The sequence below is a fragment of the Aulonocara stuartgranti genome, assembly GCF_965226115.1.
Source record: "Aulonocara stuartgranti genome assembly, chromosome: 4".
NCBI classification, from domain to species: Eukaryota; Metazoa; Chordata; class Actinopteri; order Cichliformes; family Cichlidae; genus Aulonocara; species Aulonocara stuartgranti.
The window spans coordinates 25848317-25876096 of NC_138942.1; the positions used below are offsets into that span (position 1 = coordinate 25848317).

At 39.5% G+C, this 27780-nt stretch overlaps 2 protein-coding genes across 3 annotated transcripts; one reads left to right on the forward strand and one right to left on the reverse strand.

Moving 5' to 3' along the window:
- The first annotated feature begins 3609 nt into the window (after positions 1-3609).
- gucy2ca (guanylate cyclase 2Ca) lies at positions 3610-22908 on the forward strand. 2 transcript variants are annotated; one of them, XM_082531820.1, is made up of 27 exons: positions 3610-4244; positions 5343-5455; positions 6945-7012; positions 7096-7314; positions 7411-7529; positions 7748-7847; positions 7958-8063; positions 8142-8286; positions 9878-9963; positions 10060-10177; positions 10285-10366; positions 10617-10710; positions 11181-11243; positions 11331-11402; positions 11490-11594; positions 12122-12208; positions 12461-12593; positions 14626-14763; positions 14961-15049; positions 15232-15323; positions 15536-15694; positions 18927-19119; positions 19290-19464; positions 20601-20699; positions 20828-20922; positions 21039-21115; positions 21982-22908. In XM_082531820.1, exons 1-27 carry the CDS (start codon positions 4022-4024, stop codon positions 22181-22183), a joined length of 3252 nt encoding a protein of 1083 aa, XP_082387946.1. In that variant the 5' UTR covers positions 3610-4021; the 3' UTR covers positions 22184-22908. The 2 variants fall into 2 exon arrangements, with proteins under 2 accessions (XP_082387946.1, XP_082387947.1); XM_082531821.1 differs by lacking the exon at positions 3610-4244 and adding an exon at positions 4929-5027.
- LOC309705846 (uncharacterized protein) lies at positions 22739-27706 on the reverse strand. Its single transcript, XM_082531869.1, has 3 exons — positions 27457-27706; positions 26950-27132; positions 22739-23521 (listed from the first exon to the last, which is right to left on the reverse strand). Exons 1-3 carry the CDS (start codon positions 27557-27559, stop codon positions 23199-23201), a joined length of 609 nt encoding a protein of 202 aa, XP_082387995.1. The 5' UTR covers positions 27560-27706; the 3' UTR covers positions 22739-23198.
- Positions 27707-27780: the final 74 nt, after the last annotated feature.

The window sequence follows — 27780 nt, forward strand, 5'->3', positions numbered from 1 at the left end:
ATATGTCAATAACAGAATTTTAAAGTGAATCCTGAATTTCACTGCAAGTCAGTGAAGGTGTAATATGTAAACCCCTGCTAGTTCGTTCTGAATTGATTGAAGATGAGCTATAGAGGACTGAGAGACACATGTGTAAAGTGAACTGCAATAATTCAAGTGGGAAAAAAACTGAAGTGTTCAATATGAGTGACTGACAGTAAAGGTTTAACTTTTGCAATAATTCTGAGAAGAAGGAAACAAGAGTGGCTAACCTTTGAGATATGAGTTTCAAAGTTAGGTGCTAGTCAAAAATGATACCCAGGGTTTTAGCAGATGATTTGATGTTATTGGTGAGGTGACTGATGTAGTGACTGCCCTTCCTAGCGAAACTGTCTGGGCTGAGCACTAGAGCCTCAGTCTTACCTGAATGGAGAAGGAGGAAATTAGAATACATCCAAATAGTAATGGTAGAGAAACATTCATTAGGCAGGATAAGCTGTTGAGGTTGTTGGGCTTGACAGAAAAGTATAACTGTGTGCCATCTGCATAGCAGTGGTAGAAGATTCAGTTAAAAGCATTAATTAGATTTCCCAGGGGTAACATATATATATATATATATATATATATATATATATATATATATATATATATATAGATGGCCCCAACTGACCGAGTGCTCAGTGAATACCTCAGGCAGCAGAAACCCAAGAAAGAGGAGGGAGACGAGGAACCATCATGGAAGGACAGGCCCCTGCACGGTATGTACCACCGGCAGATAGAGGAGGTGGCTGATATCCAGAAATCCTACCAGTGGCTGGACAAAGCTGGACTGAAAGACAGCACAGAGGCACTAATCATGGCAGCACAAGAACAAGCTCTGAGTACAAGATCCATAGAGGCTGGGGTCTATCACACCAGGCAAGACCCCAGGTGCAGGCTGTGTAAAGATGCCCCAGAGACAATCCAGCACATAACAGCAGGGTGCAAGATGCTAGCAGGCAAGGCATACATGGAACGCCATAACCAAGTGGCCGGCATAGTGTACAGGAACATCTGTGCTGAGTATAACCTGGAAGTCCCGAGGTCAAAATGGGAGATGCCCCCAAGGGTGGTGGAGAATGACCGAGCTAAGATCCTGTGGGACTTCCAGATACAGATGGACAAAATGGTGGTGGCTAACCAACCGGACATAGTGGTGGTAGACAAACAGAAGAAGACGGCCGTAGTGATCGATGTAGCGGTTCCGAATGACAGCAATATCAGGAAGAAGGAACACGAGAAGCTGGAGAAATACCAAGGGCTCAGAGAAGAGCTCGAGAGGATGTGGAGGGTGAAGGTAATGGTGGTCCCCGTGGTAATCGGAGCACTGGGTGCGGTGACTCCCAAGCTAGGCGAGTGGCTCCAGCAGATCCCGGGAATAACATCGGAGATCTCTGTCCAGAAGAGCGCAGTCCTGGGAACAGCTAAGATACTGCGCAGGACCCTCAAGCTCCCAGGCCTCTGGTAGAGGACCCGAGCTTGAAGGATAAACCGCCCGCAGGGGCGTGCTGGGTGTTTTATATATATATATATATATATATATATATATATATATATATATATATATATATATATATATATATATATATATATAAAGAAAATAGAACATGTCCAAGGATTGAGCCCTGGGGGACTCCACATACGAGCAGTGCAGATGAGGGCATACATTGATTAATATGAGTTCTGAAGTGTCTGATAAGTATGAACCCCCCCCCCCCCCCCCCCCCCCCCCCCCACCTGAAAGCAGTACAGTGATGCCAACCCAGTATAAGTCGAGCAGGACTAAAATGTAATGTTCACCTTTATCTGAACGCATTAGAGTATCATTAGAAGTCTTCAATAAAACTCGGATTGGAATTTATCAAAGACGTAAAAATTCCTTCAATAATCTGACAGAGCTGATGAGCAACAACTTTCTCTCTTTGGAAATTGGCCTATAACTACTTAAAACAGTGACATCTAATCAGTTTTTTTCTGTAGAGGAAAGACGCTGGCTGTTTCACATTACTCTGGACTGCAACCACATGAAAGGGACGTTGAGCTGATGTCCCAACTTTCCTTTTGAAACAAATGTTTGCTGTAGTGATTTCTACTTAAGCTGAAATGTAACTTTTACATTTACTCTCCTTTTTCCGCCCAGCTTCTGGAGCCGCAGTAATTAGTGTATTATTCAATAAACCCAGTAATTGAAAATTAGTAATCAGTTAATCAGTTTAGTTTTTTTTATAGGAAATGGTAACTTTCTTGCTTAAACTTTGATTTAACTTGTTTTCTTTTAAAAATGGTTTCATTTCTGCTTTTAAGAAATGTTCATATCATCACAAAATGCTCTCACACTCGCATGATAGGTACTCTTTTGAAGTAGTTGAATCCACTTTTGCCTTCAGAACTGCCTTAATGTTTCATGGCACAAGTTCAATGATGTACTGGAAACAATCCTCACAGATTTTGGTCCATGTTAGTAACTCACTGCCCATGATCAATGAATAGTTCCTCTTTTTTTAGGCCATTCTTTATAAACCTCGGAAAGGTTGTATCCAAAAATCCCAGCAGATAAGCAGTTTCTCAAATATTCACTTAAGACAGATGATCCGAATCATGAATCTGTACTTAAGTAATTTTAATCAATCCAGTCAAATTGGACAAATCCATGTGAAATAGGCACCATTAAGAGTCTATAGTCATAACTTTAGCTTAACTTTATGTGTCAGTTTGCTCAAAATGGCAAAGCTGTGATGAAAAGATAATCATGACAACACATATTCTATTCAATAATACATTTCACTGAAAGTCAAAGATTTCGGTGTTTAATCAAAAAGTCAGATAACTGGCTGAAGTGAATTCATATTTAATGGTTTTTGAACTCTGTGGTGGAGAAAGTTTTAGTTAGTTGGAAGCAGAAAATACCAAATCCGTGCATTTATCAGGTTATTATGACTTTGCTCTTGACCTTTATCCTGATGTGATAAATAGGTTTTTATGTGATGCTTGTGATAATAATTAATACTGTCTTAATTGGGTCGTAATTACACGATTTATAAGCTATACACTAATAGTGTTTTAAATACAGATTATCTTAGTTAGAAGGTACTTAGCTGAGGATTTCAAAAATTACTTAAAACATTGAACAGCACCTCTGAGGATTTAAATGTTTTTTTCTTCGGAAAATGCAGTGGCACAGGTTTTATTTTACAGGCTTAATCGACCTGGCTTTTATGGTCGGCAATATTTATCAGCTCCACACAAGCCTTCGCTTTTATGGCCTCCTGTGAGCTTTGACCCCCTCAGCATTAAAGCTTCTCCCCCGCCTCTGCGTAAAGACGTCTACAGTGCAGGAAACAAAGCGGTTAGAAAAAAGGCAAAACAGGTGTTTAAGTGGTGCCACTGTGTACTGTTGTGTTCTGTTTCCAGGAGCCAGATTTAATGTGCTGTTGTTAAAAATCTGACATTTGTTCTCACACTTGATGGGATCATCGCTAAAAACAAGGAAATAAACTTTTTTTTTAGATGGTAATAGGGAGGCAGGTCTAAACTTGGTGTTTATAAACAGGGTAAATTATAATCCTGGTCACTTTTTAAAGTAAGGTGTCATTCCAGGTAGAGTGTGTGAGTTTTTCCTGCCCTGCCCTCCCTCTGCCTCACTGCAGTTGTTCATTAACAAAAGGAGACCAGCCTGTACTAAGGTGGACGATTAAAGAACTCGGTCTTTACCAAGAGGAACATAACAGCTGTTATTTCTTTTCTTTTTGGTCTTCAATCTCGATATTCTGAATTTACTGAAAGTTTTGGGGGCCGGATCTTACACAAAACTTCTCTTACCTGGATTCTTGGCATCGGATCAGGAGAGCGACTTCTTTTTGGTTACTGCAGAGATGTGCTGACTTCTGTTTTTGAACTTTTGTCATCAGTGGGGAAGATATGTCGTGCTTCCAGCATCCTGTTTACCTGAGCAGAGGTCTCTATTTTTGACATCTATACTAGAGCCAAAAATTCAGAGGCAAAAATGAAAGTCTCAGTGATCAGGATGTCCAGTTTACTTTACCTGGGCGTACTTACGCTCGCCATGGTCGCCAGTGACATGATTGATGACTGTTTGAATTCAAACCGTTCTTACTACATGAATATTGTACTGCTGGAGGACAACACTTATGAATGGAGCATGCCACTTGTGAAGGCGGCCGTGGAACAAGCTATTCTAGCTGACAAGCAGGAGAACGATAAGTATGGTATGGACAGATAGATACCCAACAGAAAAAACACACAAAACAAAACACATCAGGCTCGAAGAACAACAAGAAGGGTATCAATATATACAGCAGTATCTTAAAAGTCTCTCTGCGAATGCATTAACCTACACAAAACATACTTTACTGTCAACTTTCACACTTAGCTTAAAAATTAAAAATTAAAAAACTGGACTGCTTGGTTTTTGTTTGCCTAGTCTAAAAGTATGACATTTATGTATGACTATTATCTTATTTTCACATGAAATTGTATTTATCATAGGTTAAAAAGATATAACATATAAATACATTTTTCTCAAGCTGCCTGCAGATAGATATAAAAGATACCTCTTTCTAGGTCCTTTTACTGTGTGTACAAGGCGAGGCTAAAATAGTCGGGTCCCGCAAGGAAACCATTAAAGTAGCTTTTAAAAGTGTTCTGTGTATTTGAATCATTCTTCCAGGAATCTGTCTCACTGATGTTTGACCAGTGTTTTACTGCTTGTGCGTGTTTACCACGAAAAAGTTAAATACATCATTAACTTGTGGTTTATGTACCAAATCATATGTCACTTTCGCTGTTGTTAAATAGTTCAAGGTTGCTCGTTTTATTACTAAAAGGACTGATGCAAGATTTCTGCAGTCAATGCCAACAGAAGGACAAAAGATGACTCACGGTTCTCAGGAATGTTTAATAGCTACCCGTAACACCATTCGACTCTGATCCTGTACTCCGTCACACACAACCTTGGCTGTGCTGTTAACAGCGGAGCCAGAGCTGCTCTGGTGGACAAAAGCATTTGTTATGATGCTATTTTAAGTAATTTTTAGCATTTTATTCTGTAGGGGAAAAACATATTGACAGATATGATACAAATGAAACTAATTTAGAGATTTAAATATGTTATGTTTAGATATGTTATTTAAACATATCTGCTGTATCTGTTATTAAGGGACCCTTTAAAAAAAAAAATGTTACTGTTCTTCCTGCTTCTGATGCAAATTCAACCATTAGACCTATTTTTGCCAGTGTCAGACTAATCTAATCTCATTGTTTTCCGACATTCATAACTCTTATCAATTTGTTTTCCATGACTCAAGATTTAGACTTCACTTTGACTGCTAACTTCAATGGGTTCAACACCAACTTGTACAAGCGGCAGGGCTGCGGGAGCAGCACGTGCGAGGGGTTGACAATACTCAAGAAACTAAACGTAAGTGTGGTTACTTGCTTAAACATAGTGGGCACAATCAGACATAACACTTTCTGATGTGATTTTCTTGTTCCTAAAGCCCCCGAGTTTTTTTAAAGCCTTTGTTTTAGATCTTGTAAATAGGTCTGAGGGGTTTTTGCAGTTCTGCAACTACTGATGGTTTGAGGTTGTTATGCTTAAATTGGCTTGTAACTGGCATCATTACACACAGCAGGACAGTTCTAGTTGTAAACATGAACTTAACATCGTGAATGGACATTTTCATTTCTTGGGGATGCATGAAAATATTATTTCTAAAACATCATCTGTAGAAAACAAAGAAATCAGTGATGACCTCAGCTCTCTGTAGACTTTTTCCATAAATGTCACCACTGTTATTCGTCATAATTCAAATAATAATAATAGTAATATTTATATTTGATTTGTAAAATAACCTTTCCTCATATATGAACAAAAGTAATGGGACATCTACATGTTACATCTAGAGAAGGTGCCATGAAGCTCCCGGTAGACAGTTTTTATGCTGATGTTAATGCCAGAAGGGATTGGGAACTCTTTTGCTCCCTAAATGCTTCCACTTTGCAATAAAAACACTTACATCTGATCATAGAGGATCTAGGAGGGAAGAAATTTATGAACTGACTTCTTGCAATGATGGCATCCTGTCGTTGTTACATACCTCCACAGCACGTCTGAATTCAGCGAGCTCTTTAGAACAACCCACTCTTTCATCAGTGATTGTAAAGGCAGACAGAATGACCCAATACTTTTGCCCATTTTATGTACCAAAAAGTCATACAGTATAGACCTCAGGTAAACAACAGTCAGTATATAAGGTCTGCAGCTTGGAGATATTATCTGACAAGTGTCCAGTGTCAGACGAGCAGAGATTTGAGAGGAAGGGGGCAGAAGTGAAAGAGATCAGAGAAATACTGAAATATTTTTCTGAGTGGTGTTGGGGGCAGGATGACTTGATGACTTGTGCTTGATGCCACAGACTCATTGATTATGTGAAGATGATACTGCCATCACTTGCAAGAGATTAAACTATGAGCTTTGTTTGGTTTAGATTGGAAGGTAACTGTGTGCATCGGTCACAGAGGCAGCTGAGCTAAAGAGGAAGTTTACCAGAGGGTTTGGTGATATAGAAGTTATGATACTTATAAATTAGTGGAATGTCAAGATACAAGTATCACCACAAACACCAGGCTAAATAGAAGCACAGTGCAATGTAGACAAAGCATGCCACATAGTGAACTCAGTCAGTGCAGCTGACATTAGGCCAAACAGCTGATACTGCTTCCTCCAGCACAGTCAAGAGCAACAGATTTGTCCAATTTTACTGGGGACTAATGAAATGGATTTGGGGAAATATTGCAAAATTACAGAGCTAGGAGGAATTGAAGCAAAAAGACTAAATGCAAGTACTAGACTGTGAAGTAACTGCTCTGAAGTTCATTTTCCTTAATGCAGTTGTAACTTTCTTCAGGCTAATGGTGAAGTTGGATGTGTCATGCTGGGGCCTTCCTGCACATATGCCACCTATCAGTTAGTAGAGTAAGTATGGATCTTTTTCTTTTACTTTCAGGAGATTTTTTAATTCATGAGTTTTTAATTTTTGCCCGTTTGTTTTTCTCCAGTGAAAACATTGGTCTGCGTTTAACCATTCCCATCATCTCTGCTGGAAGTTTTGGCCTCTCTTGTGACTACAAGCCTAAACTAACCCGAATTCTGCCTCCAGCACGAAAGATCTGTGACTTTTTCCTTCACTTTCTGAATGAAACTCTGCCATTCAAGGAGCCGTGGAGCCGATTCTACGTCTATAAGAAAACCAACAATGCATCTGAGGACTGCTTCTGGTGAGCCAAACTCAAGTGATTATGGATAAGATCTGTTGTTTCATTTGTACTCCAGCATAAACCAGCTTTTTGATTTGTTTCATTGCTTTGCCACAGGTATATCAATGCACTGACGGCACAAAATAACAAGTTTATGCTGGGCACAAACACAGAGGCAATTCATGGAGAGGAGGGCCTGAAAAAATTGTTCCAGTCTCCGAAAAGACACAGCAACAGTGAATATATATATTTTTGTCTGTTTTTGAGAATTTATAGTTTTTTTAATAAAGCAGAAAATGCCTTGGTCCTCTGGGGATTTCATTGTAAGTTGATTATTTAAGCAGTAGTCAAGACTGAAAGAGCTGAACAACCAGTAGTCTGACTGAAGAAGTGCACAAAGACAGCTGAAGAATTTTCCTTCTTGCTTACTGTAAAACTGATTTATTTCTTTCAGTTTTAATCTTATGTGGGAACACTGATGAGATGATTTCAGTAAAGGAGCTGGTGGGCCAGATTCCCAAAGACTTCCTGTTTATTCTCATAGATGTGTACAAGTAAGCCTGGACATGAATTTATTGTTTCACATATGCACTGCTACCACAATGTTTTTATTAAGTGGGAATCAAGAAATCTTAATACTAAGAAACTATTTTCCTTCATTCAGCCCTGATTATTATTTAAACACCACATCTTCTGCGGGTATGGAAAGTGTCTTAGTGGTCACTCTGCCGCAGAGAAACTACACCTCTAGCTCTTCATTCAATGAAACGGTGAGTCGCACCTCAAGTTTAGAAAGAAGACCACATGAAGTAACTGCTCGGTCTTTTATCGTCCATTCTTTCGTGCAGATAAATGATTATGTGGCTGGATATCATGATGGGACTCTGCTGTTTGGTAAAGCACTCAGAGAGAGGATGCTCAGCATGCAAAAATACAACGGGACCGACAATGGCTCTCTGGGTGACAACCCATTTGGAAACATCTCATTTTATGGTGCGTATGACCAGAGATAACACAGCTGGAGGCAGAATGCCGGAGGACTGTGATAAGCAGTATCCGGGAGGACACCATGCCTATTCAAGTAGCTGAAATAAGAAGGATGAGTTAAACATTCTTTTATTTTATGCCCACAAGATTGATGTTGCTTAGATCAACGTTTGACTGCAGCTGAGGAACAAAGATGGCTTTCACATTAAAACACAACCGCCGTCTCTTTTTTAAATTCTGCTGCTCTGTGTTGAGGTTTTGGATGCTATCATACAACAAAACCAATCATACCTGAAGATGACTTCAGATGACTTTGAAAGGATAAAGAGATTTTCATTGCTTGTTTTTTCTTCAAGTTAATATTTACTGCAGTTCAGCTCACTGTAATGTGGAGATTGTCCTCCAAGATACAGAGTATGAGATCAAAGTGAGTATTTACAGCCCTTGATCTTTTGTTTTATGGTAACTTTTATTGTTTTCTGGCTAACTCTTATCCTGCCCTCTTACTTGTACCCAAGTAAAAGGGTCAGTCGGTCTTCTGGATTTTTCTTTATGGTTAAAAGGTACAGGTATGAAAACGATTCCATTGTGATTTATTTTTCTGTACCGACTACAGCAATAATGGGATGCCACAGACTGTATATAAAAGATGGATGAGTCACCATAAGGTCACCTGCTTCTGGGCTCAGTTTTATGAAGCCTGCATGTCAGGGGTTTTGGAAAATGGCTTCTTTTTTTGTAGCCAGAAGTGATTGTCACTCCGGCTTCCGCCCACAGTCCAAAGACATGTAGTCATGTGAGGGGTTAGGTTAATTGGTAACTCTAAACTGCCCATAGGTGTGAATGGTTGTCTGTCTCTATGCGTTATGAGTTATGTGTATCCTGCCTCTACCAATCAATTTTATTTACAGCAGTCACATGTTTTATTGTGAAAGGTAGGGCCAGGAAGAATCCCTCTTTGAACAGTCATAGAACAATTTAAGTTTCACGTGTATTATTTTATGCATGTATACAATAAATCAAGTTTCCACTTATGAAAGTGTTACCGTCGTCAGCAGTCAAAGCAGCCACATCCTGAACTTTACGTTTTAACAAAATACAAATGGATGAGTAGTTTTTGGGCTTTTAAACATGGGAGTCTATAAGGATTGAGTCACTTTAGGAGACAACCTCCAGTGGCCACTCCAGGAGCAGCAGTTCTTGCCACCCTAATCATTACTTTAATTTTTCGAGTAGTGCTTTTTGTAATTTGTGTGTGATTTATCTGTTAATCCGTTCAGCTGGCAATAATTTTGATTGGAGTATATAGAATCTCTATGTTTTGTAGTTATTGTGTAAAAAAGAAAAAACAAAGCTTCAAAAGATCAACTTTGACTTTCAGAAATGCAGATTTCTCATGTTGTATAGCTGCAATTACCTAACAGTTAATAAAGGATATAAACAGAATTTATTGATAATGAAATAATTATTTGCAGTTTTTCATGTCAAATTTTTAGGTAACATTGAGTCAAAGCATTTTTTTTAAATGAAACTTTTTGGAAAAGCATAATGCAAAAATGTTTTATTGTCTTGTTTATATGATTGTGTGTGCAAGCAGGTATGGGAGGACACTATGTGCTTGATGAATATGGGGACAGAGATGTTAACTTCTCAATCATTTACACATCAGCTAACACTGCCAAGGTGAAACCTTTGTTTATTAATCAGTTAACACTGCTGCATTAAAAGTGAATAGCTGTTTTTTTTCCTTACATTTTTCCTCTCTCTCTTCCTCTGTAGTATAAAACTCTGCTATTGTTTGATACATCACTAAATAAAACCATCAATTACACCCAAAACCCCACTCTGCCGTGGGCAGGAAACAAGCTGCCTCCTGACGAGCCAAAGATGCCGGATGGTAAAACACACATGAACTTTTTGCAGAATAATTTACAGAATGATTTAATGCTTTATTCAAGGCAAAGCTCTGAATCTTCTACTCTATTCATGCATGTCTGCTTTCAGAGTTTGACATGCAGGAAATCATTGTGATTGTTCTGAGTCTCAGCGTTGTGGTGGTGACGGGAGTCGCTCTTATCTTCTACAGGTAAACTGCAGATTCATTTCCCAGTTGTGGTAGAAGAGCTGCATGTCACATTTTAGCACAAGTGCATCACTAGAGCTGAGCTGAAAAAATGAGGCAGTATTTGCCTTATTTAGGTAAAGGAAGACAGGGTAACAGCTCTGTGGCAAATACTGCCTTGTGTTTTTCAACCTGGCGCAACAACATCTTATTATGCAGTAAACATATACGATCATTTACTGCATGCTTTTTAAAAATATTTTTTTACTGACAGGCAGAACAGGAAAGAACGCTGTCTACAGAAGAAATGGTCTCACATCGAACCTCACCTGATTGGCCCTCTGGATGAGAAGGAAGTGTCTCTGAAGGTAAATGCTCTCATCAGCAAACTTTAACTCCAGATTTTATTCCCTGACTGCTGAAAAAATGCAGCTCTATGACACAGTAAGGCTTTTTTTTTTGATACGCATTAAACAAGATAAATAAGATATGACTACATGAAAATGTCAGAGTATGTGCTAAATTGTTAAAGTTCAATAAAAAGTGAAACTGATGTCCAAGAGTCACACAATCCCAGGTGATAACAGATGATCTTAATGCCTCTGCAAGCTGCTTTGCAGCCCATGTTGAACATGATACACCTAGAAGGAAGGTGAATGTTAAGTCATGGATGCCTGCTCTGTTTTGGACCTGTTTGCTCAGTGATTCTTGTGTTAGAACAGGGCCATACATCTGCAGCTATCTTATTGAAAATAAAACCTGTCCTAAAATGTATGTAAAAAGCTTTCAGATCTATGGCAGTTCAAGATAAGAATGTATGTGTGTGTTTATGAAACAGATTGATGAAGATAAGAGGAAGGACAGTATATACTTCAGGCAGCGAGGCCGCTACGACAAGAAGGTATCAGCAATCCAAAAAATTGATATCTGATTTTAAAAAGATTCAAAGGGAAATGATCATGTCGGTCCTTTTCTCTGTGTTCTCCAGCCTGTAATCATGAAAGAGCTGAAAACCACAGAGGGAGACTTCACCGAGGACCAGAGGATTGAGCTCAACACTGTAAGATAACTCTGCGTTTTATCTTAGAGGTTAATAAAAGTACATAAAAAATAATTAACTCTCCCTGCCACTGTCTTCATGTTCCAGCTGCTGCGCATTGACTACTACAATCTGACCAAATTTTATGGCACAGTGAAGTTTGAATATGGTGTGTACGGTGTGTTTGAGCTGTGTCAGAGGGGCTCCCTCAGGGTAAGAGCAGAGCAACGTTCACACACTGTTTCTACCTTCATATCAGGTCCTGCTGCTGGGATTTCTGTTTGTAAATCAGTTTATCTTATCGTTTAGATTGTTTTCTAATCTGTATAACAATAAAAAAAACAAACACCCATGAGCACAGAAATGCACTCACCAGCCACTTCATTAGTTACACCTGCTGTTCCCAACGGTGCTCGACTGGATTGAGATTTGGTGATGTGGAGGCCGTTTGATTACAAAGTTCAAAGAACTAATTTGAGATGATTTGAGCTTTGTGTCTGCTTTTTGTCACACTGCATGCAGAAAAACACAATTTTTGACTCTATGCTGATTTGACTTTTCAGTGCTCACATAGTTCACAGTGACTTTGATGTTCACTTGTTGATAAGTTATGGACACTCAGTGTTTAAAGAACACTTACAGTGTGTATGAATGCATATGATTCAGACTCTCTCACACACAGACTTGTTTCAGTTTCCAAAAATGCTAAAACCTGAATTTGCTCATGTTTTTCCCCCCAGTACATTCTCAGTGACAGGATCTCTTACCCAGATGAAACATTCATGGATATGGAGTTTAAAATATCAGTCATGTATGACATAGCAAAGGTATTGTTTCTTTAAGTTGCCTTTCTGAGTATGTGATTTATTAAATGCTTTCTTTTATTTTTATTTTGCCTGTTTTCTTTTGGGTAACTGGTTTGTTTTTAAATACCACATTTAAAGCACCTCCAGCACATATTTTGTTTCAACAACATATAATTTCAGGATTTTCTTAAGAGAAAAAACAACCAGAACACATGATAAAAAATTGTTGAAATAGCAAATAATAACCACTGCTCTGCTGTATATATTCGATAGGGCATGTCATATCTCCACTCAAGCAATATTGCAGTCCACGGCCGCCTCAAGTCCTCCAACTGTGTTGTCGACAACCGTATGGTGGTCAAGATCACTGACTTTGGCTGCAACACCATGCTAAATACAGGAAAAGGTAAGCTTTAAAAAAATGTTATCAGTGTGGCTGAGTATTGATCTAAGCTCTGAGATCATCGTTTTCTCCTAAAAGCTCCTGCTGAGTTAGAATCCTGCTCTGTTCTGAGTGTTTGTGTGAGAGTTTTGAGTGTTTGAAGCTTTTGGAGTGTATTTCTTGATTTTAATTTAATCATATCATTTCTTGACTTAGAGAGTTTAACTGGGTTAATTGTGTTTTATATGCTTGGGTTGTATCATCCTTCTCTCATGAGGGTTGCCAGCATGGGTTAGACTGACGGCTCTCTAATGGTCATTGTTGCCTTGCTCTTGCTTTACCTGTTGGTTGAGCTTGGGATGACATGTCTGTGGTCAGGTGAGCACAGTGATGTGGTGGTTAGCACCGTCACATCACAGCATCAGCCAACCTCCCCGTTGGCTGTGGCCATTCTGTGCAGGGTTTGCCTCTTCTCCCTCTGATTGCATGGGTTTGCTCCTGGTATTCTGACTTCCTTGAATAATAATCCTCCCCTCATAAACTGTCCAGGATTTATGTTAATCAAATATAAACATTAGCTTAACTAAAGCAACGATATGACTGGTTTGGCCTCCGACATTACCTTACGGCGACTGCAATGCATGACTAAATCATGACAAGCTTTTCTTGTTAGTTTTTCTCTGACTTCTGAAGTCAGTGTGAGGAAAAAAGACTGGGAAGGAAAAACAAATTAGTTTTCTGGCAGCAAACTGGCACAAAACACACAACAATTATAAAAGGTATAAACTAGGGAAAAAAAACAGCTTTTAATTCAGAGAGTTATTTTAAAGTACTCTCAGGAGTTAAATAGGCTACTAATGAAATCAGAACACAGAATTTTTAACTGAAGAACAACGTGACACTATTGTATTGCTGTAGAACCTCTACAGTAGCTGTAGACACAAAAAAAAAAATGCAAAATTTCTTTGGGTAAGACTCCATCCTGTTTTGGAGGGGGCAGGGTCTGATCGACTTTCGGAGCCACATAGCAGAATTTTGCTATTTGGCTGCGACACATAGCAGCAGCATCTCTATCATAAACAGTAATCACCTTGGTTTTAAATGGCGTCCATGTTACTTCACAGAGTAGCATAGATGCTATTTTAAAGTTCTCCTTGACCAGCCAGACATAGACTTTTTTTCACCAGTGGATTCTCCACACTTGGACAATTGTTTAAAAAAAACAAAAGAGATTGCTTTCATTTGTAAGGGTTGTAACAGTAACACTGCCGAGGAGCTTCTACTCCATGACCCAGGACCTTGTAACAGCAGTGGCGGGTCTGAGGTCTGCAGGGAAGCAGAAAATGCAGCCAGGCTGGCTCAGGAAACTGGGGTGAGGTCTCAGTAACTTCTGTAGAGGCTGCTGGATAAAGTCAGGATTGTTTGGCCTGTTAGATGTAATCAGGACTCATTCTGCAGGTAAACAGTTAATCTCTTTGCCTGACTTTCCATCATTGCTGAAGGATCACTATTATTATCTTTTCAAACACATCAACTATGAATAGTCAGAGGTGTTGCTTTGTCTACTGTACCTGTAATAGGCTTCAGGGGCAGCTGGAGATCCCTGTACAAAGCTCCCATAGAGACACACAGTAAGGATCTCCAATAGAGAGTCACTATCTGTTTCTGTCAGGCTGAGGAAATATTGCACCGCCTGTGGCTTGGCTGTCAAAGACTAGCTAACCTTTTTCTTTGCTCCAGCAGCAGCTCACTGGGTTACGTGTAATTTCAGATAAGTCTTCTTATTTTTTGTTCAAAGTACTGCAAGACAGCGGAGGAAGATATGTCTGACGAACATTCTAATAAGCCAGGCTAAGATGAGCACTGGCTACAAGGGGAAGTCAGATGAAGGGGGCTGACTTTGTAAATGCTGAACTTATGTTCAGGGTTAGGGTAGCTGCAGATTTAAACATAGAATTAATATATTTGAAAAATGTGTCTGACATTGAAAGGTGTGATTCTGATTGGTGAAAGTAACTGATGATAAACTGATGTTGCTGGTTTTCTGTCCAATCAGATTTGTGGACCGCCCCGGAGCATCTTCGTAAATTTGGGGTGTCTCCAAAAGGCGATGTCTACAGCTATGCCATCATTGCCCATGAGATTGTTATGAGACAAGCCCCTTTCTACACAGAGTACTGCACTGATGTTAGAGGTAGGCCACCATTATACAGCCATAAACAGCAGAACTGAAAAAATGTATTTCTGTCTTTGTCAGTCGGTTTTCGTTGATTTAAAGACCATTTCACACATACAAGATGCAAAATTCGGCACACTGTGAAACACAGAGGTCACAGAGTAACGTGTGTCCCATACTTATCTTGTTTAACTGACCGCTGTGCAAACCCACAGAGAAGATCTACAGATTGCAGCATCCTATCGGGCACAATGTCTTCAGACCTGACCTGAACTTTGAGGGTGTGTCAGACAGAGAGATTGAGGTAAAAAAAAAAGCCTTTCAAACGCAAAGGAGCTGTTACAGCAACACACCCTGATTCTTATAGAGTTTATAAAGTTATATGGATCCATTCAACTAAATGAAGTATATAAAAAACACTTTCCTCTTCTTTTTTTTCTTTGTGTTTTTTATGCGTGTTTTGTGTGTATCTCTGTGTCTATACAGCTGTACACACTGATAAAGAATTGCTGGGAGGAAGACCCAGAACTGAGGCCAGATTTTAAAAGAATCGAGTTAACGCTTGGAAATATTTTCAGGTAGATTCCCATTGTGTGTTTCTTCGGTGTGGCTTCGATTCATTTTTATAACTTGACACATTCCGAACTAACTGCCAAACACCTCACCTCAAAGACCCAAGTGAGGAGGTTTTCCTCAAAATACGTCTTTCTGTCATATTCTCTTAAATGAAGAGCAGTAAGTAGCAGTAACAGCTGATATGGTGATATAAAACATTTTTGATCTGATGCAGTAACCTCCATAACCAAGCCACAGAGACGTACATGGACAACCTGATCCGTCGTCTGCAGATGTACTCCAGGACTTTGGAGAAGCTCGTGGAGGAGAGAACGGCTTTGTACAAAGCTGAGAGGGACAGAGCGGATCGCCTCAACTTTATGCTTCTTCCTGGGTGGGTTTTTACACTCAGCTGACTCAGAGGCATCTGACACCAGGAACTTTCAAGTCTGCATTCTCCTCCTCATTACAGTGTTTCTGTATATGTTGTGCTGATTATAGTGTTGCACACCACATATGTAAAAATTAGAGATGGACCGATCCGATATTACGTATCTACGGAGCCCCCCAGGGGACATGGGAGAAAAAAAAAATTAGGGAGGAAAAAAAAAAAAATTAGGGAGGAAAAAAAAAAATTAGGGAGGAAAAAAAAAATTAAGACGGACTTTTGCGAGCGCTTGCAAAAGTATTTTTCCTCCCTAATTTTTTATCTCCCATGTCCCCTGGGGGGCTCCGTACGTATCGGTATCGGTCCGATACTGACCTAAATTACTGGATCGGATATCTGAGAAAAATAAAAAATGTAATCCGATCCATTAAATATCAGGAAAGCACCTCACAAAACTTGCAACACGCCGTAACTCACCTCAGAACGTTAGCACGTCGGAGCAGTATGCATCACGTGATAGAGCGGCTGTGGCATGCGGGACCTGTCTGTGGTCTGGATAGCATGTGGAGCTTCGCTAGCAACCCGGCATTTCATCGCCGACAAAGTTATCCCCGAGAGAAGTACAGCAAGTGTGTAAGTCCATCTCTGAATGTTTGTAAAGCATTCCTGCGTTAAGCTTACCAAACGATATATGGAGCGACTGCCTCTTCTGGCTGCTACTTCAATCATGAAACTGCTTAATGATCAGCTGATCGGCTTTTCTGTCGCGAGTCCGTCTCTCTGGTTTGTTTTTGGCCCACTTTGCACCAGAAAGAGGAAACCAGCGGCTGAACAACAGCAGCACGTTTAAGCTTGATCAGCTGTTGTTAGAATGTATTTAATATTACTTTCTACTCGAGGATCTTTTTCTACGTAGCTGACGGCTGGTAACTGTGCAGGGGCGGATCTAGCAAGTTTAGCCAGGGGGGCCGATAGGGCATTAACAGGGAAAAGGGGGCACAAAGACATACTTTTCTTTCTTATTCTCATTTAAAATGTCTAGCTTTTAATAAATAATTATCCGAATCTTACACCCAAAGTTTTAATTTGATGTAAAATGAATAGAAGTCAATTACTGTATATAGTGACTATTAAGTCTAATATATATACCCTAGTAAGCTATAGTACTTTTTCCTTTGGGAAGGTACCATCTGTGCAGTCTGCAATTTTGTTGAAGAAAGATGTTGAATCTATTTAATATTTCTTGAAAAATAATTGATTTCTGTGCATTTTTTTTCACACTGCATCAAATTAAGGTTGATTACGTTGATTAAGCATCATGAGGTGGAGCGTGAGGGGTGGTTCCCTATTTTTTATTTATTTATTTTTGTTGTTGCTGGGAGTTGGAACCCTATTAGTTAGGTTGCTTAATATTTATGCTAAGTACTCTTTAAAATACCAGAATAGGGAGGATGGTGTAGGTTTAAGTTTATTAGATTGATCAGTATTGCTGAACTATGAAATTTTTTTTTTTGCATATAGGTATAACAGAATAGTTTTAGTGTAGTTGTTGTTTTAAACTTGAGTATGAACTTATACAAAATGCAGCAAGATATTTAAAAAAAACAGTTTTGTTGATTAAAAAACACTATATCGGATTCATATCGGTATCGGCAGATATCCAAATTTGTGATATCGGTATCAGTATCGGACATAAAAAAGTGGTATCGTGCCATCTCTAGTAAAAATAAGCAGGTTTAGCAGCAGCAGGCAGTGGTTTTGTTTAAAAAAACAAACCCCTCTAAATATCCACCTGTTTAGGGACATAGGTTATGCAGATTTACACTATTTATGAATACTGATATTAATAATGTTATCAAATATAACACATGTATCATAACATATAAACATAATATAATTATAACAAATTTTCAATCATAATGAGTGATTGGTAATTGGAGTATTTTGTAATACAATACCTGGCAAAATCTATAGAATCACCACACTTCATTCTTTTATTTGTTTTTGTAGAAGAAAAAATATTAAGAAGTATTAAAAACACTTAATACTTTGTTGCACAGCATCCAGCTTTTATAATGGTCAGAATTATATCAGGCCTGGGGTTTACTATTGAAAAATCATATTGTCCATCAAACTGCTTCCAACTTTTTGAGGTCAGAAATAAGTTGCTAGGTCAGCTTTGTAGGGAGGAGGCTTGTTGTTGTCCATTTTTTGTTGTTCATTAATTTTTATTTGGATAGAGATACAGACCTTTTCCTTTGATTGCCTTTCAGCAAGAAAAGATTTAGCATTCGTTGCGCTGTAACAAGATGGATTATCATCCTCAAAGTGACTTTGCCATCACAAATCTAATCATGAATTTGATTGTACACTTGTGTATTTACTGTTGAAGTAATGACCGCCGTCTCTTCCGGGCATTCTATCTGACTATGCAGCCTTATAACTGCATAGTCATGACCAGTGTTGGTCAAGTTACTTGAAAAAAGTAATCAGTAACTAATTACTGATTACTTCCCCAAAAAAGTAATCCCGTGACTTTACTGATTACTTATTTTCAAAAGTAATTAATTACTTAGTTACTTTTTAAAAACACGATTTACAACCTGAATAGGTGATAAAGCGATAGATCTTTCAGCCCAATTCTACTTTTTCTACATAATCCATCATACAAAATGTAATCAAATGGAAAAGTCTCTTTTTAAAACTTGTTTTATTAGTTTTAATCTTTTAACTTTATGCATCAAGCAAAAATGAAATTATATGCAACATTCTCTGACTTGAAGAAATTTGTTTAACATTTAAACCTATTTTCTGCACATTCCAGCACATAAAATAAAATATTTTTTGTGTTTACACTCAGTCTTTCAAATAGATGCAAGTAAAACACAGCTGAAAATAAATAAAATCAAAGACTAGCGGTCCTGTTGCTCTATTTTCACCTGTAAAGCAGGAGTGGGGTGGTTTGCCCTGGTGCAGGTGTGCCGCAGCGGTCAGTGGAAGAATCCGCGAGTTTCTCTGTCAATTTCCCATTACGTCATTGCGCACTCGGTGCTTGTTTAAGTAATCAGATTACCCATCTCTGGTCATGACTGAGCGCAGAATTTACACTCCAGCATTTACTGCGTGTAGAGGCTGAAAACCCCCATCATGCTGTATTTGGATGTTTACATGTTGTAGTCATGTAACATTAATATATCTGACAGTAATCACATTTTCCACTCTCTCTGCGTCTCCATAGCCCAGTGGTGCGTTCCCTGAAGGAAACGGGGAGTGTGGAGCCAGAGCTGTTTGAGGAGGTCACCATCTATTTCAGTGATATTGTGGGATTCACCACCCTCTGCTACTACAGCACCCCCATGGAGGTGGTCGATATGCTCAACGAAATCTACAAGAACTTTGACAGCATTCTTGATCACCATGATGTCTACAAGGTAGCTTAGCAGGATAACAGAAATCCAGGCCTCTACTATCAAGGAGGTCACAATTTCTTTAAGCATTAATCTATCATTTCTAAGAAAGTGCTTAGGGTTAGACATAAATATTTTCTTTTTGAATAAAGACAAAGATTTTATAGATAAGTTACATTTCCATTGTCTCGTAGGTTGAAACAATAGGAGATGCTTACATGGTTGCATCCGGTTTGCCCAAACGTAACGGCAACAGGCATGCATTGGACATTGCCCACATGGCCCTGGACATCCTATCATTTGTGGGGACGTTTGAGCTGGAGCACCTGCCTGGGATTCCTCTATGGATCCGTATTGGTGTACATTCAGGTACCAGAGATTCACAATGATTTTACTATGGTCTCATCCGAATTTTGCAAAAGTTGGGATGCTGTGTAAAATCTAAATAAAGACAGAGTTCAATGATCTACAAACTTCATAAAGCCACAAATGATGTTCACAACAGAGAATAAAAAATACATCAAATGTTTAAATTGAATAAATGTAACATTTTATGAAAACTCCTGGCAACTGCTTGTTAACAGCAGCAACAAAAAGCTGGAAAAAAGAGGAGAAAATATAGAATTTCTTACCAGTAAAGATTGGCAGAGGTTCACAGATCTGCAAAGATTTTATGTCTCAAAATTATGGAACAATTTTATAATAATGGTCCTCAAAGTGAAATTGTGAAGACTTCGACAAACTGATCATCTCTACACTAGATAATATGATCACAGATTGAGATATCTGCAGTAATCTCGCCGTGCAAGGGCCAAGACTGAAAATCAATACAAAGATACTTGTGATCTTCGGACTCTCAGGCAGCGCTGCACTAAACACAGACATGATTCTGTCACTGCATGGGCTCAGCAACACTTCCAAAAATATTGTCTGTGAGCACAGCCGACCGTGCCATCTACAAATACAAACTCTATCATGTAAAAAGGAAGCCAAACGTCAACATGATGCAGGAACACTTCTGTCTATGCTAAGCCAAAACTCATTTAAAATGGACTGAGACAAAGTGAAAAAGTATTTTGTAGTCAGATGAATCCAAACATTCTTTCTTTTTTTTTCTTTTTTTTTGCAAACATGGATGTGCCACATCCTCCAGATTAAAGAGGTATAGGTATCGTCCAGCTGTTCAGCAGCAAGCACTCAGTTCATAATTGTCTATCTCTGATGTATGGGGTTGCATTAGTGGAAATATCAGTTTGCACATCCCAGAAGTCCAGCATAATTTCATGTTTGTTTATGTTCTCCTAAAAATTCTATAAACCATTAAGTTTAGACCTCTCTGTGTGTAGCCCTCAAACTCTGTTTTCCTTTGTCTGTCATGGAGCTGCTGACATCTAGTGGCCAAATAATATACGTGTAGGTTAATGTTAATTATATGCTAATAAAAAACTAAATACATTTTTTTTAAAGGAAGCATAAATTGAATCTTGTTATGTAATTGTGTCCAGGACCATGTGCAGCAGGAGTGGTGGGGAAGAAGATGCCTCGCTACTGTCTCTTTGGAGATACGGTTAACACGGCTTCACGGATGGAGTCCACAGGCCTGCGTAAGACAACCACACACATTTTACACACTCACAACACTGGCAGCTTAGGCGCTTAGCTTGAATTGGCACAAAGGGAGGGCAGATGCAAGCACAGAGTCCGATGGCTGCTTTTCACATCATCTTTCCAGCTCTGAGAATTCATGTCAGCCAGTCTACCATCAACATCCTGCAGAGGACGGACTGCAAGTTTGAGTATGAAAAACGAGGAGAGACGTATCTGAAGGTGAGCTGGGTGGTGTTGGGCTTTTTAACTTACTTATTTACTTTAAATGCCATACCACACAAACTGAGGTCACGAGTGTGTGTGAGTGTTTGTGTTTGTCTGCACTTCACCCACAGGGTAAAGGAAAAATGATGACATACTGGTTAACAGGCGTGACCGGGGGAAGTTACAACCTGCCGACGCCACCGAGCGCGTGAGTAAAGTCCTATCAATAAAGAATTTTTACACAAACTGTTGAAGAACTCTGGTATACCCTGAACACAATACGTAAACAGTATTATGATTTAATAAATAATGTATGTTCTTTATATTATTAGATTACCACCTACTTTAAAGTGCTTCATTTGTTAATTGATAGACTAATTAACTGTAAATTTTTTAAAAAGTTACTACATGAGGATGAATTATGCGGATGTTGGCGTAATACATGCTGCCACTCAGATAACTGCTTTTCCAGCCTTGCTTGTTTTAGCGAGACAATACCAGACTACCCTGTGGACATGTTACAGTAAAAGAGTCAAACTGGTCAGCCTGAAGTTCAGACCTGGCACTCACTGAAAGTATTTTTCATATTATGAAAGAAAAAATATCACAAAGAAGGCTCCAAATTGTTGAAAACATTTTTCATCATTCGTCTGCTTGTAGGTAGTGAAATAGCTAGCTTGTCAGTCAGCTGTCCAATGACTTTTGAGCCTTTGTAATACAATAGTTTTTGTTAAACCCCTTGTTTTAAAGCTGCAAGTCTGCACTTCAGTCACATTTAAAATATTTGATCTGACAAAATTACATAATTGTGGCACAATCCAAAAAACCTATGGATATAAGGGATGGTTCAAAGCTTGTCCGATGTTATGCACACTGAGTTCATAAAGAGCAGTTTCCCCCTTGTAATGTAGTTTTCTTTTAGACAGATTGAATATTAGATAAAATATATTGTAGGCTAGCATTTGGTTTTCAATTTATATTTTACCGTTCCACATTTTTTTTCAGAATCTGCGTGATACCTAATTTTAGTTTTACATCATTACACAATAATCTAAAACAATGTTACTGTCTCAGGGAGAACTTCCAGTCGCTTCAGAAGGATCTGGCAGAGATGATCGTGTTAAGTCTGGAGAAGCGTGGAGGGGACAGCTTCAAAAAGAGGAAGACCCTGTCCACCAAAATCCGCCGGAGGGAGACCAACAGCAGCGCGCAGAGCGACAGCCTGCCAGAGTACTTCCACCTAGCTGTCACTGAGAACCCGAGCACCTACCTGTGATCATAGAAGAGCTTTCAGCACAAGACGTAGACTTTGTACAAGTTTGTCAAGTTAGATTCAGGACTGCTGGGTTTCTTTGGACAGCTTTGTTCATTCATCGGTTGGAGAGACAACGCCGCAGCAGCACGTCTCTTCATCCCCAACAGCCTAACGCCTTGAGATCAACTCGCCTTGCTGATCCTTTAAAGATGTTAAGTAGTTACTGTTGTGGCACAAAGAGCGGCATATTTATATACAAATGTTTCTCCATAAGCGATCCAGATAACGTGGACGAGGATACCCAGTGCACTCTTCTTTACTTTGAGCCATCCTTCTGTTTATGTCTCAATGTTGCCTGCAGGAAGCTCACTGATTGAGCAACACGTGATAAAGAAAATATATATTTATCGTGTAAATATTTTTCTGCTTCAAAGACAGTGGAACTCTATCCAAACAGTACTCATCAAGACTATTTTGCACTGTAATGATGCTACCTTTCCGTTTTCACAGCATCAGAAATATTTGTGTTGATTTTTAGTTTGTTTTATTAAAACATGTTTGAAATACGACACAAGATTTAAAGCAGTTCCTGTACTTTTCCTGTACAACGGCAAAAAAAAACAAACTATACAGTCACCTGGTACACTATTTTTTTCACACAAGCAGTGCAGAGGAATAAAAACAGCTGTAGAAAATCGTAATCTTATTTTTAAAAAACCCATAAAAACATGGTAGAAACACAGAAATCTCAGTATACTGAGTACAACGTGCAGTATAAATGCAGTGGATATACGTTTTTAAGAACACAGGTGTGTTTTCATCTCTTTAGAGAATATTACTTCGACCTCACATTTCATGGAGACCCCTCTCAGTACTCATGAAAGCTGTACCCCAACCTGAAGCCAAGTCTTCACTCTAAGGTTTAATGAACTTGCTTTTTGCCCACAAAAGGGAGAGGTGTGGCCACAATGTTAGTGAGCAAACAAATGTGTTTCCCCACAGCCTGCTTAAAGAGTACGACCACACACCCGCAGCCTTACATGGTTTTAGTTGTAACTAAAGCAGTGCCACCCAGCTCTGTGGCAGGAAGTGGGATTCTGTGCTCCGCCATTGTGCTGCATGCAGGCGAGTCTCTGCCCACCTCTGCTCCACCACGCATCATGAGGTCCCTGCAAGCTGTGAAGCCATTCTCCCACTCTGAGCCTGTTTGGCTCCCAGAGTGCACGTGAGAGCAGGGTGATGGGGCCTCTGCCGCTCTCTGAAATATCTCAGCTTGACCGTTTCTTTCTGAGGGCAGAGGGTGCAGTTTGGCAGGTGGCTGCGCTTTCTGAAGAAGTTCCTGTCTTGGCATGCCATCCTCTGTGACACAAACAACAGAAAAACTGTCACTGAACGTTCACGCTGAAAGACTCCTCAGCCATTCACAACATTATAACCCCCCCTCCCCCCCTTATTTCCTCAATTGATCAATAAGGTGCTTTTAAAGGTAATCGTGTTTTTCTTTAAATTAAAGGTTCATAACATGCTTTAAAATAATTAAACGAATGTCTATCAAAACAGTTAACGAGGTCATGAGATTGATGAGTATATAAATCCTCTGTATGAAAAAGAGGACTTCTGACTGGTTGCCCCTCAAAAACAGAAGGTTTGCACAGAAAGTGGGCGGGACTTCTCACAGGCAGAACTGCGGGCCTGGGATGAATATATTGCCCCTTTAAAGGCTGTACCATTAAAAAAATTGCCACAAAATTCTATTTTTTTTAGTTGATTGTTCAGTGAACCTCCTGACAATTTAAATTAAATATTAATTTGCATATATGATTTTTAATTTACATCCTATTTGCTAAATTCCAAATTTTTCATCTCTTAGAGAAAACTTTACTGTGACTTTAAAAAAAAAAAAGCTCAGCACGAGCTGTTATCAAAGTAAAGATTGGGGAAAAATGTAGGCGTGCAACTAAAATGTTTGAACTACTGCACTGCAACAAAACGCAGCTAAGCAGTAATGTTTTTACATTCCATATTTCCTGTGGTAAGAGGTGTGAGTCGACAGATTATTCACTGACGCAAAGGATGCCCAAGTGACTTGAGCTTCTCCTCAGCCCTTTCTTTGTTTTTCCTCTTTTTTTAAATTAAGTTAAGGCTGAATAAGAGCTGCATTCCAGGAGATTGAAAAAAATGGCCACAGTCATGTTGGTGTATTTACGAAACACAAAAACTCGTGTGTCTGATTCAGGCCATCATCAGACACAGAGGCCTTTAAAAGCAGCTGCTGTTGGCTGTCAGACTGTCAGTTTTAGTTTCACAGGTTTTGTGTTTTCACAAAGTAAATCTGTAGCATTCAAATGTTCAGCCTTGGGCTATGCAGTGCTGTGAGAAAGTAATTGCACCCCTTTCTGATTTCTTAGTTTTTTTGCATGTTTGTCACAGCTGCGTATTTGGGATTATCAAACGCATTTTAGTGTTTGACGAAGAAAACCTGAGTAAATACAAAATGCTGTTATTATAATGGATTCATTTATCAAGGGAAAAAATCTATCCAAACATGCATGGCCCTGTATGAAAAAGTCATTTCCCAGAAACCTAATAACAGGCTGTGCCACCTTTGGCAGCAACAACTGCAATGAAGCGTTTGTGATAACTGCCAATGAGTCTTCCCCATCACTGTGGAGGAATTTTGGCCCACTCTTCTTTGCAGACTTGTTTTCATTCAGACACACTGGAGGGTTTTCAGGCATGAATGCCAAAAGATCTCAATTGGATTTAAGCTCAGACTTTGACTAGGCCACTCTAAAACATTTATTTTAGATTTCTGGAGTCATTCAGAGGGGACTTGCTGGTGTGTTTCAGATCATTGTCCTGCTGCATAACCCAAGTGCACTTGAGCTTCAGGCCATGAGCTGATGGTCGGACATTGTCCTTCAGGATTTACTGCTAGACAGCAGATTCTATGGTTCCATTGATTACAGCAAGTTATCCATGTCCTGAAGCAGCAACAGCCCCAGACTGTCACACTACCAACACCATAATTAACTGTTGTTATGATGTTGTCTTTATGAACTCCTGTGTTCGTTAATGCCAGACATAACAGGACACAAATCTTAAAAAAATAATAATTTTTTGTCTCATCAGTCCACAGAATATTTTCCCAGAGGTTTTTTGGCAAATATGAGACGAGTCCTTTTGTTCTTTTTGGTCAGCAGTGGTTTTCATCTTGGAACTCTTCCATGGATGCCATTTTTTGCCCAGTATCTTTCTTATTGTTGAACCATGAACTTCCCCTAACTAAGGAAAGTGAGGCCTGCAGTTCTTTAGATGCTGTTCTGGGTTATTTTGTGACCTCCTGGATGAGTGATGGATGCGCTCTTGGAGTAATTTTGGTGGGCCAGCCAATCCTGGGAAAGTTCACCACTGCTCCACGTTTTCTCTATTTGTGGATAATGGCTCTCACCGTGGTTCAGTGGAGTTCCAAAGTTTTCAAAATTGCTTTGTTGTGTTGATAGACCTCTCTGCATTGAATCATACTTGTTATTAATCCGTGGCTCTCTTCCACAGCATGTCTTTTATTCTGTCTTCCTTCTCTCTCCCCAATTGGTCATGGCAGATTGTCGCCCCTCCCTGAGTCTGGTTCTGCTGGAGGTTTCTTCCTGTTAAATGGGAGTTTTTCCTTCCTACTGTCACCAAAGTGCTTGCTCATAGGGGGTCATATGATTGTTGGGGTTTTCTCTCCGTCTATTATTGTAGGGTCTACTTTACAATATAAAGCGCCTTGAGGCCACTTTTGTTGTGATTTGGCGCTGGATAAATAAAATTTAATAGAATGTGTAATCAAATAGATATCAATGACTTTGTCTCTCAGAGTTTTTTTAGATGGTGGCATGCTGTGCTGGTTTGAGATCTTTCAGCCTACTTCACTTTGTCATACCGGTTCTATTTAATTTTTTGAGCAAACAATTACTTTTTTCACATATGGTTTGGATAACTTTTTCCCCTTAAGAAGGGAAATAATCATTTCAAAACATCATTTTGTATTTAATAATGTTAAAATTTGTTAGTTGACCTGAAACATATAAATATAACCAAGCAAAAACACACAAAAAATAAGGAAGGGGCCAAATACTTTTTCACAGCCCTGTACAACCTCTGGCACGGAAGAGTCTGTTTATGTGTTTTCAATGTTGTGCGGGGGGTGCCTACGTTTTCTTGCCCAACCAGCGGATGTGTGCTGAAACCAGAATAGATGGTAAGGGAGCGGGACTGACCCTTGGGACAAGTGAGAAGAAGAGAACAGAAACTGTGGAGTTTCTACTGTGCTGAACGTCACAGTTCATCACCTGCCCTTCTGCAGCCCTGTTTCCTCCACCCGACTGTCAGCTCTGCGTGTCAGATCTCCTCTTTTTAAGTAAACCGACTTCTCTCCACAGCTTCAAAAACCATGTTGTCTTGTAAAATATGTATCTTAGGAAAAGACCTCTTATAACTTCTCTAGATCACTAGATGTATTAAAAGCATCTGATGTATATTTTGCTATTTAGTCTAATGAGCGGAATTTAAACAACTATAAAAGCCGCTTTCAGCTTCCTCCTTTTTCACAAGCGGTGGTCACAGCGGGGAGGTCTGCGTGTATGATTTTGGTAGATTTTTACAGCGAATGCCCTTCCTGACACTACCCCAAAGGGATTTGTGTCTCCTCCTGTGATCGAACCAGGGATCTTTCACTTGTTAGGCAAACTTATAAACCGTAACACTCTAAGTGACACAAACCATCAAAAGCTTGTTGTCCTTACCGGAGGTGCTGCTGCGTCTGGTCTGTCGCTTGTATATGATAAACCAAAGAGTCAAAGCCAAGATGGACCCCACCACGACCACGACCACAGAAATCCACAGAGTCGGACTCAGCACCACCATCGAGGTGGGCTTGACAGTGGTGTTTATGGCTTTGAGCTGGTTCACGACAGTCAGGGGCGGCTCTGTGAGGGGGGAGGACAGCCACACGCTGACTACCTCAACAGTTAAACAGTTTGCATTCTGACATGTAAGAAAAGTTTCAGAAAGAAAAAGGATGAACTCAAGTCTGACTCGCTCACTCATTTTATAAGCGGCTGTACAAGAAAAAAGAAGATGATAACGTTGATGTATTAGGTAGTCAGGTAAAATAAAAGTCTACATGATAAAGTTGTAAAGACATGCTGAATCCACAACTGAGACATACTCCAAGACAGAGGCAGAACACTGAGAGAACAAACTTGTGCCCAAGAGGCAGAAAAAAATGATTAGAATTCAGTGAAACTCACCTTTTGGTGGATCAGGGTGAGATCTCATTAGTGACTTGCTGGGCACACACGTGTGGACTAAGTTGTCAAACTTTTTTCCCTCAGGACAAGACTTCTTATCCATTCCTGGTGCTACGTGAGTAACGAAAAGTAAAGTGGACTGTTGCCTTTGTCTAATGCTGTGTTTGTTGCACACACACAAACACACAAAAACACAGAGCAGCGAGCCACAGAGGAGGGCTATGACGGGAGGATTTGTGAAATGAATGCAGAAGGCCCAACAGACGTTTCAGTTCCTCCGTTTAATAGGAAAGAGTGAATCACTACATGTGTCTCCTGGGGACA

Excerpts from the sequence above, each read along its gene's own strand:
- gucy2ca (XM_082531820.1), top strand. The coding sequence starts at position 4,022 with ATGAAAGTCTCAGTGATCAGGATGTCCAGTTTACTTTACCTGGGCGTA. Across the intron at positions 7,013-7,095 it reads GCCACCTATCAGTTAGTAGA|TGAAAACATTGGTCTGCGTT; the intron begins GTAAGTATGGAT and ends GTTTTTCTCCAG. Across the intron at positions 15,695-18,926 it reads AACTTTATGCTTCTTCCTGG|CCCAGTGGTGCGTTCCCTGA; the intron begins GTGGGTTTTTAC and ends GCGTCTCCATAG.
- LOC309705846 (XM_082531869.1), bottom strand. The coding sequence starts at position 27,559 with ATGGATAAGAAGTCTTGTCCTGAGGGAAAAAAGTTTGACAACTTAGTC. Across the intron at positions 27,133-27,456 it reads TCACCCTGATCCACCAAAAG|AGCCGCCCCTGACTGTCGTG; the intron begins GTGAGTTTCACT and ends CCCCCCTCACAG. Across the intron at positions 23,522-26,949 it reads CAGACGCAGCAGCACCTCCG|AGGATGGCATGCCAAGACAG; the intron begins GTAAGGACAACA and ends TTTGTGTCACAG.